Genomic DNA, 15122 nt, shown 5'->3' with positions numbered 1-15122 from the left:
AACCCTCTTCAGCAATTTTTTTAAGATGTTTTTCATTCTTATCATCTCGCATATTAGTTTTTGCCAATCTTGCTAAGATATTTGCCTTTTCTGCTAATGAAGCTGGGAGCTTTGAATTACTATCTAGAAATCTATCTTTCTTTCCACCTTCGTTTTCGTCATTATTTTCATTTTTGGGTTTATCATCTTTTTTGAAGTTACTCCTTTCATTAATTTTTGCCAACGCTTCCTTTTTAAAGAACTCTTTTCCGGTTTTATTAACTTGCACAGAATACTTAGTTTCATATTGGTAACTACAATTTTTAGTTAAATTGTTCTTTTGTCGAAGGCGTACTCCCAAAGTAGCTAACTGTGCCACTTTATGTGTGTAACCATTGAAATGGGCATTGACCGTTATAATTCCAGATAAATTTTTGGAACATATAACACAAGTGTAATTTCCATTTAAACGCGCTGGTGTAGATGTTATCAACATTTTTTTCCAAACATCCTTCTGGTCACTAAACTCTAATTGCAACATCTCAGTTAAAGAGAGTGTTACGTCAACGAAGATTTGAGGGGGAGTTTTAGCATCTGTTTTTAACGCAAGCTGTGTAATAATTCTTTTCAATTTTATTGATTCCTCCTCGTATAACTGTAAAGCAAGACTCTTTTGTTTCTCAAACTTTTTCATATCAATTTTTTTAATAGCTTCAACTGCTTTATCAATTCCCTCTTTCAACTCCTCATCCGATACATCAATACCCTTTGCCAGTTTCTCTGAACTCTTATCATACGTATAATAAGGATGAAAAAATTGCTCTACAGTTGGAAGTGCAGCTATATGATTAGTACTTTGTAAATGTCTCTTAAATTCAGAAAGATTTAGATTTTGTTTGCACAAATTACAAATCAAGTAATTTGGTTTTTGACTTTTGCTTGTAATAGCAACCATTGGATTCCATATTCCACTCAACTTTATTTCGATATTAATGATTTCATCTGCATGAAGATGTGGAATCAACTTAAGAAACTCATCGTTATTCAGTCGTTCAGACTGAGGTTTACCCATTTTTAATTCTTTGCGGAATGTGGTAGAAGTAACTATAACAAAAATCCAATTGGACCAACTCTTGGTGCTTTTCTGAGCACACTACTCTATTATGTTTAACTAAAATTGTAAGAAAAACAGAAAGGATTCTGTTAGATAATTAGGTAAAAAGAATTATTATTTAAGTAAAATATTTTCAATATTACAGCTGACAATGCAGTAATATTTTTAATTCTAATTTAAAATTACGTCTACAGAAATCACAACCCCTCCTTAGCATTCACTAGTCAAAAATTTTGGTCATGTAGAAATGCCATCATGTGTTGCTTTTTTTTGGATCTATAAAGTATGCAGCCATAAAAGAAATTCTCAAAAGCTTAAAATACGGCAGGTAAACACTTCGTCTGAGAATGTATGAAGCGTCTCATCTCTCTCTTCTGACTGTAAGTTTTGTGGATCATAGAAAAAACAAACCACGTTCGTTTACAATTAGCGAACAAAACGTTTACTTGGTGAATACTAAGGAGGTTACAGAATTTCCACTAGTGAACAAAATCTTCGTTTTGTATTTACGATATTTCATGCGTACATAAAAAAAATAAATATATTATTTCTTGTACTCACTTAAAACATAAAATAATAATACTACACCTTTGGAGTTCGATCTTTAATAAAATTTGCATTAAACCCAGTATACAAACCAACTTCAGTGCTGACCAATAATTAGTCAGTAAATTCGGTAAATTCTAAATAATCAATATATATGGCATAAGATATATTTATTTCATAAAATAATCCTAGAAGTGTTTTAATGCACATTTTTGGAAATCTAAAAACACCCCAAAAATAAAGATTGTACATGGAACAACTAAAATGAAACAACCCTAATTACAGTTATAATACCCGTTATATATATTTAAATCAATATGTAATTAAAAGCATAATTGTTTCTATATATAATAATAATCTGTTGCATTAGTAAAAATTAAAAAAAAATACAAAAAAAAATACAAAAAAAAATAATTTTTTTACTCTGAAAATTTTTCTCCCCCAACAATACAGTTTTTCTTATCAACTTATCAATGTAATTAATTTGAATGCATATGGATATATCTGAAACTATCAACTCACAAATTGGTAGGAGGTGTTTTAAAATTGTATATAATTAATTCTTCACATCATAGACAGGATCCCCTGATCCCTTGCCATTTTTCGTTTCCACTGCATTGCGTTTTTTAATTTTTTTTTTTCAGTTTCCTTTTGCATTGTCAAAATGGGCGGTATTCTCTTATACACAATGGGCGGAAATTGCAATTAAATAAATATTTTTATACTGTAATAAAACTAATTTTTATAAACTTAATACGTTAATTTACTTCAATAAAACAAAACATTTCGGAAAATTTTCAACATAAATGAAACACAATTCGGCAAATAAAATCGATATTTGTTTTCGCTCGCCATTTTGATTTTTGCCGCAAGTTTAACTTAATTTTAACAAATATTTCTTTCATATATTAATACATACCTCACTAAATGTATGAATATATTTTATGTCACTTGAATTATTTATAGTATTGTTTATTAATTAAATAAATTCAATCAACTTTATATTTAATTATATTATGCACAAACCGCTTCCGAAACATCTAAGCTTCTCGATTTCTTAAACGAAGTGAATTATTATCTTCAATTTTTATTCTCTATCCAATAAACCAGGAGCGTTGCCAGACTTAATAATTTTAATATTTTTATAAAATAATAGAATATTTACATTTTGACATTCAAGAAAAGATTTTCAGACAGTACTACCATTAAACGAATATATCATAAGTTATATGACATATATAAAATAATTCTGCTACAATAATTCAAAATAACTCAACTTAAAATATATTGTACATGCAGCATGATATTAATTTACCACAAAATTAATTATTCTTTATATTACACATCAAAATATTCGGATAATCTTTTTAATATAATTCTGTATTTTTTTAACATTATATAATATGTTATATGAATATACAAATCAAATATAAAATATATAAAATCAAAAAAAAAAATTTTTATAAAATCCAAAATACATTAAAATACAAATTTTTAGTTTTCGAAAGGAAATTTTAAATATTGAAAACAATGATTAGCGATTTAATTAATGAAAGTATTTTTTACTTTTCATTGCTTCAATATAAAAATAACACAATAACCCAAGGCAACATATCAGTGCTTATGTACGTATATTTGCAACATTTTTGAAAAATATGTTAAAATTTAAAAAAAAAAATTTTTTACCTCTATAATACATCATCAAATATTTTAAGCAATATAAAAAATGGGATTATCTACTGTTCATTTATTTAATATATAAAGTTTAATAAAATGAATTTAGTAACATTTTCCATTTCGGATTATTTGAACAATTTAAGATTACAATTTAAAGAGTCAAACATCATCATAGATATAATAGTAATTTAAGACAAGACAGTAATAGCACACTCACACTATCTCATTTAGGGTGTTTTACTCATTATAGCCCCTAATGAGGCCAATTTACCATACAAAAACTTTTCATATAAATAAGCTCATTATCAATAAATCAGCTCATTTAAGGCGAATAAATCGAACACAACCCTTAAAAATAAAATTCCCACAAGAGAAATTAACATATATTTTATATGTAAAATGTAAACAAACAACAGCTGGGCTGTAAACACATACACTGAGGGAGTATTTAATAAAGTCTTTGTTTTTTATTAATTAAATATGTAATTGACAAAAAAAATGTATATAAATGATTTAATATATATATTATATATTTAAGATTTTTGTGTGATATATGATTGAATGAAGTTTATAACAGTTTTATCAACTGTATAAATAAGCTATTCATAATGTGAACGTTAATTCATTAATATAAATGAGCAAGTGCCTAAATGAAAATATTATACTATAATATAATTAAAATACATTATCATATCAAATAAAAATATATCATTTTAATTTGTACACACATATTTTTAGTTTATATATTTATATTATTACATATATTTATATAATAAAATAATAAGAATCCGCAAATAGCTGATGCTTTATTTATGTACATAAGTTTATTTATTTAAAAGTGATATTCGACATTTCCATAATATTAATTACTAAAGCCGTTTAAAAAAAAATAGTTTTTGTGCCGAACAGCATTTTTTACAAATTTTTTTAAATATTTTTAACTTAAAAATGACATCAGAAAACGCAAACTCGATTTTTATGTGTACCAATATGTATAAGTTATAACTTTAAACTTTTAGAAACATAAGTACAAACCGTAACATATATGGTTTAAAACAAAAAACCAATTTAATTAAAAACTACTAAACTAAAAGTAGTAACCGATTCATTACAATTACCATGTAGTCCGCAAAAGTTTTTTTATATATTTATAATCAATATAACATAATCAATAAACATATAGAAATTTACTACAATATCCACTTGTGCAATATGTTCAAAAAATTTTGCATTATTATTGCAGAATTCATTTAAGATATATAATTTAATTCGAATCATAGAAATGTAAACATCAAAACAAAACCAAAGGGTGGCAGCATTAAAAAAAATAACAAAGTTTTTCTAAAAACAAAAACATGTGTAAACACTTGCATCAAAAAGAGGAATGCACGAAATGAAATCTGAGCTAGCATTCCCTGAAAACCTTATTTAGCGCACATTTTCACTAATAATTTGCTTCGCTAAGCTATATTAACTGTTGATAATTGACGTCATATAAGTAATCCAAATATGTAATAATAATTACTTTATTATATATAACAAGCATTAATTTTACATATTGCAAATAATATAATATTTGAAAAAGTCACTATTAATTTTATATAAATACAATTCTATATCCTAAAAACTAATATGGGTCTTTGATTCTTTCAAGAAGTATCTATGCATGTATTTTACAGAGCACACCGTAAACAGTACAACAAAGAGCAAAGAAAAGAAATTAGAATGGGGCTGTTTTTAAATTTTTGTTTTAATTATCCATCCCTTCTATTGTAATAGTTCCATACGTTCACGGCTCAATGAAAATATTTGTTTTTACTCATCTAATATGTCACGAATGTAAAACCGCCAAGGACTACTGACTAAATCATGAGATCATGATTCAGTCAACCCTTTAAAAATTATTGATTTTACTTAATGAAAGTAAATGCACTTTACACTGTTGACACCCTGCACTGATCAATTGAACAAACAAATAAACGACACTTACCTGCAGTGGTCAGCACCTGCAATCTAATGATTCCTTAAATCTTCGAATCCAAGTTTGAACAAATGTTTTAAAGAAATCGACTTCCGTTTCTAAGCACGATTACCTTAGAATTTTACAGCTTAGTTTGAATTAGCAATGACAAATAATTTTATGACTGATAATTGCAATAACACATAGTCAAAAACTACTCAAATTGAATAACTTTCGCTACAAAATTTTATCATTTAGAAACAAACTACAATTTAAAACATTTGCTACCTCATGTGTCGACAGAGCAACTTTCTATTCTAAAAGCAGAAAATTCTAAATTTTGATGTTTTCAATATACCAAGTTGCTATAATTCAGGGTTGTATTTGTGGTAAAGCAAAAATATTGAAATTTATAGAGTAACCATAAAATTTTACGGTATCCTCAAGGTGTTCATATTAATTTTTAAAACTGTATATATTATATAATTCTAATTTTAACGTATTTATTATTAAATTCTAAAAATATTTCTTTATTCCACATATTGATATAAAGCTGTTATGTATGCATATGTATGCACATTAATACTATGCTGCATTTTACGATATACGATGTTTTGCAATATACGGTCTACCACCGTATAGCTCATCTATATAGCAGCAATTGCAACTAAACATATGGTACAAAGAAGTTATAAGCTGCGCTACAACAAACAATGATCTAATGCACTCATGTAACTTAATAAAGAAATATTTCTTTATGTTATAACGTAATTTATTTAATACGGCATATACACTGGCCGAATATGGCTCATTTTGGTCAAAAATCGAAAATGAGAAGCGAATAGCTCATTCTTGCATACAAAATTTCAAGAGCGAATGCTTTCCATTTCAATACATTCTGTATGAATGCGTCCCAACGACGTTCGGATACGTTCCAAATATGTTTCAAATACAAAGGAATACATTGAACACACCCTTTCTTGAAACCGATGCACCTCATTTTAGAACTTCTATTTCCCAAAAAGTAATTAATCGAAATTAAAAATATGTTTTAAGTTTATATTGTTGTAAGGTTTGAAGCCATATTTAACCTTCATACAACATTTTTTTGGCACAGGCCAAAAATCAAATCAACAGACAAGTTGAAAAATCGGCTGTTTGAAATGGAAATAAATGAATTACGACGAATGTAAACACTTTCAAATGGCTAATTCAAAATGAGCCATTTTCGGCCAGTGTAAACGCCATATTAGAAGTTTAAAAATTATATAGACGAATTTATTCATAAAAACGCAACTGAGTTTTGGGCCCAAGTACCCCACACCACTCCAACTCAACCTAACCAACCCAACCTAAACATTTCATATTATATGAAAAAATAAATTATTAAAAAGAAAAACGTTAATTATTTATTATAATTATTTATTATACATAAATCCTTTAAAATTGAAAGGAATTGTACATCAAGAGTTTTATTCATTTTCTGCTGACCAAATCTATTAAAAACATTTCACCAAATTCTACATTTTTCTTCTTTCTTATTCATGTCACTACCCAGAGGACACTCATAAACCTTAGAGAAATCTTCCATATTACTTAGTGTACCCAAAACTCTATATTTGTCCATAGGGTGTTCATCGATTAGTTGTTTCCAATAGTGTTCTTCTTTATACGACGCACAATATAGTTGTGCAAATCCTACAAAGAACAATTGTTCTGGTGATAAATTTAGACCAGGCATGTCTTCATCTTTAAATGTTGTCACCAGGTCACCTTCCTTATTCAATTCCTTCATATATTTGCGGTACGAATTAAGTGCGGCACGAAGTCCACCATTATCTGCTATATTCTCATCTTTGGTTAGATTTCCGTTAATTTTGTGATTTATTTCTGGTATTAAATAGTCATTAAAATGTTGAACATAACAATCTGTGCGATTATCAAATACTTTTTCAGTTTTTTTCGTCCACCAATCGCGTTCATCACCATTGCTATCATAGTGTGCTCCAACTGTATCAAAACCGTGTGTAAACTCATGTCCCACAAGATATCCTAATGTACCGAATTTCAAAGAATTTGGCCAGGATTTATGATAAGCTGGCGGATGCAAAATGCCCGCCATTACATTTATTGAGTTGTCGATATTATAGTAAAAAGCATTGATTTGCTTGCCTATCATTAATTCTAGAGGCTTTGTTTCATTATGAATGTCTTTATTATGTAGACCAAGATATCGGTTCATAAATGTTCTAAATCTCTTTAAATTTATATTATTCTGCTCATAGTTGTCTGGATCAAAAGTTAGGCTATTTATTTCATGAGACGTTTAGACATAACCGGGTCATCGAAATTACCAATTCGTGCTTCTATTGTGGATTCTTTTAACAAAGCTTCAGTGCGTGTTTTTTCATCTAACCATTCTGCTTGTTCTATTTGTTGGCGTACACTTTTCTGTATCTCCTGAACCAATGTGGTAATTTCAGTTTTTATTCCTTCATTAAAATATTTCTAAATATGAATACTCGTGATTTTCAATATCTGTTGTAGAATTCTTTAACAGATAACAGTGTCACTTACCTCTAAATAAAGCTTATCGATCAAAAATCGAAAAGTATATTTACAAGGTGAGATGAAAAAACTGCAACCAACTTCAGACTGCTGTCATTTCTAAACCGCTCGTCCCACAGCTGTCAGATTTATTCTAGTGACAGCTCATTATATTGTTTACAAGCGCACAAAAGCATTTTGGTGGGAATTTTTCAAAAAAAAAGTTATTTGTGATGGAATTCAAGCGTGATAGTGTGATTGCTTTGCATTTGGCTGGAAAACCACAAGTGGCTATCGTTAGAGCCCTCCAGCATTTAGAAGTGAATAAATGTTTTGTGTCTCGTACCATCGCTCGTTACCATGATACTGGTAGCGTAGCCCGACGTCAAGGAAGTGGACGAAAAAAAACAGCAACATCGGCAGAAATGGTTCGAAAAGTGAAAAAGCGAATTGAACGAAATCCGCGTCGCAGTGGACGAAAAATGGCTCGTGAGCTGAACATATCGCAATATGCCATTCGGCAAATATTGAAAAATGAGCTTGGACTAAAGCCATTCAAGTTCCAAAAAGTGCAAGATCTTACTGATGCGCAAAAAAAAGTTAGACTCGAAAAAGCTAAAGAGTTGTTTCGCTTGGCCGAAAGTGGTGAACTGCCGAATTTGGTTTTCTCCGATGAGAAACCATTCGTTATCCAGCAGTTTGTAAACAAACAAAATGATCGTGTTTACTTGCCAGAGAGGTCAGCTGAAAATTTGCAACTTCGGTTGGCCATCACAACTCAAAAGCCGGCCATGGTGATGGTGTGGGCCGCCATAACAGCCGATGGTCGCTCGCCGCTCGTATTCATCGACCGTGGTGTCAAATTAAATGCGCAAATCTATCGCGAAAATATTTTGGAGGGAGTTCTGAAGCCCTGGGCACGCAAACATTTCGGCCGCAGACCTTGGACATTCCAACAGGACTCAGCACCATCGCACTCAGCACGCGCCATCCAAGAATGGTTAAGAAATGAGGTTCCTCGCTTCATTTCCACCGCACAATGGCCACCAAAATCTCCGGATGCCAATCCGTTGGACTATTGTGCCTGGGGTATTTTGGAAAGCAAGGTTGGAACTAAAAAATACCAAAGTGTCGATCATCTCAAGCAAGCGCTTCGCCGAGAATGGGACAAAATACCGCAGAGCCACTTTCGGGCGCCAAAGGTGGCCAATTCGAACAATTCTAAACCGATTCTCAAATTTGATGTTATTTCCGACATTTTTTGCTTTCATTCAATAAAATTTAAAAAAAATGAAAAAATTATGGCGTTTTACTTTGTTGCAGTTTTTTCATCTCACCTTGTATATCCATGAGACAGTACTCCTTTTGGAATTTTTTCTTTTTAAGTTTAGCGTCCATTCTGTATAAAAATTTGAGTGCTAAATAATTCGCTGCAGCTTCTTTGTGTTCATCACAGATGGTGTTCAACTTACTATAAAAATAATTGCATGGATATTCTGTAACGGACTCATCGAATTCTTGGCCCATCCAAGCTATATCAAAATAATCACTCCAAAAAGTAAATGGTTCTACATCAGAATTTGCGGAAATTATGTCGCACTTATCGATATCCTCTTCGAATTCATCCATTACTTTTAAGATTGCTCGCCAAAAATCAAAGATTTCATCTACGATTTGTGATATCTTTTCCTCTTCTACTCCATATGCACTTAAGTAGTCTCGAATGCGCTTTTCATTACTTATATAACATTGCGTCGTATTTGAAGCTATATTGTCACTGTGAACTACATAATCAAAACCTAAATCAGGTAATTTAAAATAGGGTCCGAATGGGTATTGTGGAAGAAGAAACTCATTGATTAATCCATCAGCATTGAAGTTGGTAAGATGAGCACTCATATTAAACCAACTAAAGTTGTCTGATTGCCATGCTTCATCTACAGCTGGAAAACCCCCAATCGATTTGATGACGTCAATATATACTTGCGACATTGTTGTTGGGTATAAATTTGCTGATAAGCACGACTGATAAAACTGTTGGACTAATTCAAACTCATTAACATATTCATCTGTTAAATTTTCAACAGAATCATTTAACATCTCTTCTACGGCATCGTTCAATTTACACTCAATATCAACAATATTGCTTCGTCTGCGTTCCACCGGCCGTTCTTCAATAACATTTTTCCAATTCCCGCAAGCATACTCATAAAAATTTTCACACGGATTCACACTTTCATTCATAAAAGTTTTCATTAACTTTGCATATTCAATTCGGTACTGTAAATCTGTATTTTCTGGCACATTTACAGACACATCATTCTCTATTACGTTGTTGGATCTCGCAAAATCAATTGAGTCCGTCGGTTTCGAGATAACCCACATTACCTGGACTAAGAGCAGTAATACAAGCACACGTGACTTCATCACTGAATACACTTTTACTTTCTAATGTGATAAATTATTGATTTCACGGCTTTGCGAATGATACTTTTGGTACTAAAGTAATCTAGACACAGAGCAACATAGATTATGGAATCATCTAACACAATTAAGAGTCAAATTCTAACTAATTGAACTCAAATCAAATCAAATCTTATGTCTTATGCTTTTACTTTGAAGATCTTGAACGAGTACTTATCTGTGCAAGCGGAAGACCATCAAAGATCATTATGTTTATTATCTTTGCAAGTATCAGTTTCTGTTTTGGTGTTGAGTCTACAAATTGGCACAACTACTTTATTAATGAGCCAATAAATTCATCCATTTATCAGTTTACTAAATCAGAATTATGATTCATTGAACTTGACCTATGCTAAGCACTAAGCATAGGGTAATTAAAAAGATTAATTTCGAGTTCTTGAGCAGAATATCGAAAACGTAGAATTCTCGATAGTTTTGTGTTTAAGTATTTCTGGTTAGGAACAAAATTTTGTTATCAAATAAAGTCTGAAATTAGATTTCAATTGATGAGTTTATTAAAATTTTTTCGGCCTATATTCATTTTCTTAAACTCTTAATGGCGTTAAGCAAATAAAAGTCCTTGATTATCATAACTTTCTTGGCATTTTATACTCGTATACATCGAGATATGTACAGACTTGTTTTGTACAAATCTTAACTTTGACTTTAAATATGCTGAGTCATTTCAGTGCAAGTCATATTTTGTAGAAGAATTTCACTATTCACATGGTAATGCACTTAATCTTCCATAATCTAACTCGGACGGGGTTTAAGTTGTTATGGTATGTGGTGTTCTATTATAACAATAAGTATAGTATGGCAAGATATGTTTCCAGTTATCTTTTTCTAGCGAATCTCTAAGACATTCATTCAACATCCTATCATTTCGTTCTACTGTTCCTATTGTTTCATGATAACATGGTGTTGAAGTTCGCTTTTCTTAATTTAGTTCTTTACATATTCGTTTTAAAGGTTTTAAGACCTCCATATATAAGTATGAATTCTTTACCATTGATTGGTAATTCTTTATCATTGACTGCAGTAGCATTTTTATTTTTAATTGGTATTTCTTTAATCCAGGATTAGAAAGAAATATTCTTGTAACAACTCTGGCGGTCTGTAAGCTATTCCAGCTACAGCCGTAAATAGGTTCATTACAATATAAATGATCAAATGTATCAATTATCAATATCAATATTTAATTTTTTTTTGATGATTATTTTTAAAGTGAAGTTTATAAAATCTTACAAAAGTTCTATCAGCTGTATAATGTGAACATTCACTCATTAATAGGTGTATTCTTTTGACATGAATGCTCCAATAAAATAAATAAAAATTAACATGCAAACAAAATTCGCAAAAATCAGCCCACTTTTCTGAAAGTGCCTCTCACACTACAATGGTGTCATATCTTTAAACTGATCTATTGTTTTCTATTGATTTTTGGAAGGAAATGGAAAACTCCAGTCTGCTGTTAACTATTTACAACTGTTGCGTGTGTTAATAAGGAAATTTAAATATTTTAAAAAAGTAATTTGTTTTAGTAAAATTTTTAAAAAAGACTAACAGGTTAGTAATTGTGAAGAAGTTAATTATTTGTTAAGGAATTTTTAATTTCTGTATTTATGTTATTAAAAAGAGCAATACATGAATAAATACAAAACACATTCTTCAAAATAAAAGTAAAAAGTTATAAGACAATTGCAAGAAAAATAAAATAATGTTATACGGCATTTACACTGGCCGAATATGGCTTATTTTGGTCAAAAATCGAAAATGAGAAGCGAATGGTTCATTCTTGCATACAAAATTTCAAACGCCAATGAGATTTATTGGATCACATTCTGTATGAATGCGTCCCAACGACGTTCGATTGCGTTCCAAATATGTTTCAAATGCAAAAGAATACATTGAACATACCCTAAATAAAAGCTTTTCATGACATTTTGACAGTTTGAAAAAGCTGTTTTTAACATATTTACAAAAAAAGGTAAACAAATGTTTGGTGGTTGCATTTTCTTGAAAACGATGCACTGCTTTTTAGAACTTTTACTTCCCAAAAAGTAATTAATTGAAGTTAAAAAAATATTTTCAGTATATATTTTAAGGTTCGAAATGAGAACAAATGAAATACAACGAATGTAAACACTTTCAAATGGCTCATTCAAAACGAGCCATTTTCGGCCAGTGTAAACGCCATATTACATTGTGAGATTAAAACAACGAGATTAAGTTAATCTGCATTTTTAATTTCCACCGTTTACATTATACATTGGATATTAATTTTGTGTTTTGTTTCAAGTGTTTGATAAATTTCTGTAATAAAAGCATTTAATTTCAATTTCATACAACAAAATTTGTAATACAAATTTAATAAATAGTTTTATAACAATAATTTAACAAATTTTAGTTATAATTGTGTATAAAACGAATATTAAAAAAATTTAATAGAAACTTTACCCACTTCGGAATTTTAAAGTTTTCAATGTTTGTTTTAAATAGATTTTGACATTTCTTTTTAAATTCTTCTAAGATATTAAAACATTTGCAGAGTTACACAGAGAAATAATCACCGTTTCTAAGCGGATTAAAAATTAATCGCGATCAAAAGGAGATCAAATTTTGTATGAGAAATCTGAGATTAAAGAACGGGATTAGTAATTTAATCTCGATTATTGCTTTAATCTAGTTTTATTCTCACAATATAAACGTCGTATTGAGATCTTGATTAAAACTATATTCTAAAATGCTTTAATTTACTGTTAATCAATCACAGAGTGTAAACTCAACGTCTCGTGTGATATTTATTCAGCATAATTGCGCTTAATTAATGAGAATGAAATAGAAATTATAGAGTGTAAACACTTATTAAGTGTTATTAACCGTAGTAATTAAGAAACAATTATATGTTAAGTTAAAATTGTAAAATTTGAGTAAAGTAAAGTAAAGTAAAGTAAAGAGATGGTCTTTATTAGATTGCAATGCATATTTTTAAAAAATTGTTTGTGATTTGGTATACATAACAAATATAAATAAATAACAAAATTCTCAGGTTAGGACAACTATTCTATACACCTAAAATCACTTTAAATATCAAATCTTCTATTCAATAATTTTTGGCATGAAGAGAATAAGGAAAATGCTTTACATCAATTAGGTTAGGAAAGTTATTCCAGAAATTTAGAATCACTTTGAATATTGAATCTTCGATTCAATAATTCTTGTCATGGAGAGAAAAAGAAAAATGCTTTAGATCTCATCGCATGCACAATAAAAATAAAATGCTAAAAACTAAGAAGAATTGATAAAAGCTTCCAGTTGGTTTTTAAGTCTTGGGATTGTATACAATAGCAATAACTAATAGACATAAGTGGATCGGTATTATTATCTGATCTAAAATGTGTCAAATTGAAATGATACCTATATTTAAAATTTTCTTGTTTTCTTTCTTCGTTACGAATTCGCCTAAAATAATTTCTATGTAGGAACAATAATTCTCCATAATATTTTATGGCCGTACGAATTGTGTTTGACAGCTTGTAGTTTTATATTTTCACCACGAAGGATTTATTTTAGTACAGGGTGGTTTTATAACATTTTTATACTAAAAGTTTTTTATTACCATACGGTATTTTGCAATACAATAGTAATGATTATTTTTAACTTAAAAATGTCACATATTATCTAAAAATTATTAATATTTCTATTAATATTAATATATCATATTTTAATGCCATCTTATAGCAACTTTTAATATCTAATAAACATTTAGAACAGTAAAATATTTTCTAAAAATATTCCTTAAAATATCAATGCATGGAAGAATTATATGTAAATTATTTTATATGTTTGTAAAAGTTTATAATTTATTAATTTAATGCATAAAATTAGTTTATATAAAGTTTTGTGAAACTTTTAGTTTGCATATTCATAGCCTCAAAAAATAAAATTTCTCTTTAATCTTTTAAAGTATTTGCATTTGTTATTATTTATTTAGATTTGTATTTATTTGTTATTAAAAAATACTTTATAAGTTCTAACATAAACAATTTTAGAAATTTTTTAAAAAAATCTATTGACATTGTATAATAAGAATTGAATTTTCCCAATTGGAAAATGTATGATTCCATCAAAATTGCGCAGTTTTTATTTAAAAAAAAAAATGTTAATTAAGAATTAAAAAGTATAATTAAATTATTATTCACTAAATATTAGTGTAGTTGAAAATTTGTACATTAATAAAACATTAAATTTATACGTAATTATATTTGGTATAAATAATTTTAAAAAAAGTATTAGAATATCTTAAAATAATATAATAAAATAAATTAATTTCCATATTTTGTTTACGCAAATACATATATAAATATAATTGAAATTAATTTTTGTGCTTATGAAGCGTCGCACTTAATCGAAACTTTCGATTTCAAGAACAATTCGCAAAGCTTCGCCATTTTTGTAGAATTCCCTTTCACACTAGTTTATCGCATTTCATTTTGTGGTCGTGGTGTAACCTTACGCATGTTCGTATTTTCTCAGTTGTTATGGTTAAATGTTAGCTGCTCAGATTTGAAGTCAGTATATTAATCTTCCAGAAAAAACGCAATCGCTGTATAAATTAAGAAAATAATAATTAAATTCCATAATGGAAGTATCAGGGAATAATCGATATGAATTATTATTCATGGACGACGATGGAAGCGCTCCTGCACCGGCAAAGACTGAACCAAAAAAGAAACAGGCACAGCAAAACGCGGATCCATCGGCAGCTGCTGCCAAAAAAACGGTGACGAAAAAAAGCAATGTTGTAGCAGAAAAAGAAAACAAATCTAGTGC

The 15122-nt window shown here is 29.2% G+C and overlaps 1 protein-coding gene and 1 pseudogene across 1 annotated transcript in view; both read right to left on the bottom strand.

Annotated features, from left to right (window-relative positions):
* Nucleotides 1-5586, bottom strand: part of LOC119676500 — a 6456-nt gene extending 870 nt beyond the window's left edge. Inside the window, exons 1-2 of the mRNA XM_038087738.1 lie at nt 5307-5586; nt 4-1150 (exon numbers count right to left, since the gene is read on the bottom strand). Coding sequence (XP_037943666.1) covers nt 4-1051 — 1048 coding nt within the window. The 5' untranslated portion in view covers nt 1052-1150; nt 5307-5586. The remainder of the gene's footprint in view (nt 1-3; nt 1151-5306) is intronic.
* A 1200-nt stretch (nt 5587-6786) lies between these two features.
* On the bottom strand, nt 6787-10208 carry LOC119676498 (annotated as a pseudogene).
* Nucleotides 10209-15122: the final 4914 nt, after the last annotated feature.

Source organism: Teleopsis dalmanni, chromosome 2, assembly GCF_002237135.1.
Source record: "Teleopsis dalmanni isolate 2A chromosome 2, ASM223713v2, whole genome shotgun sequence".
NCBI lineage: Eukaryota > Metazoa > Arthropoda > Insecta > Diptera > Diopsidae > Teleopsis > Teleopsis dalmanni.
Note: the sequence above shows the minus strand (reverse complement) of the source record. Positions and strands in the feature narration are given on the sequence as shown.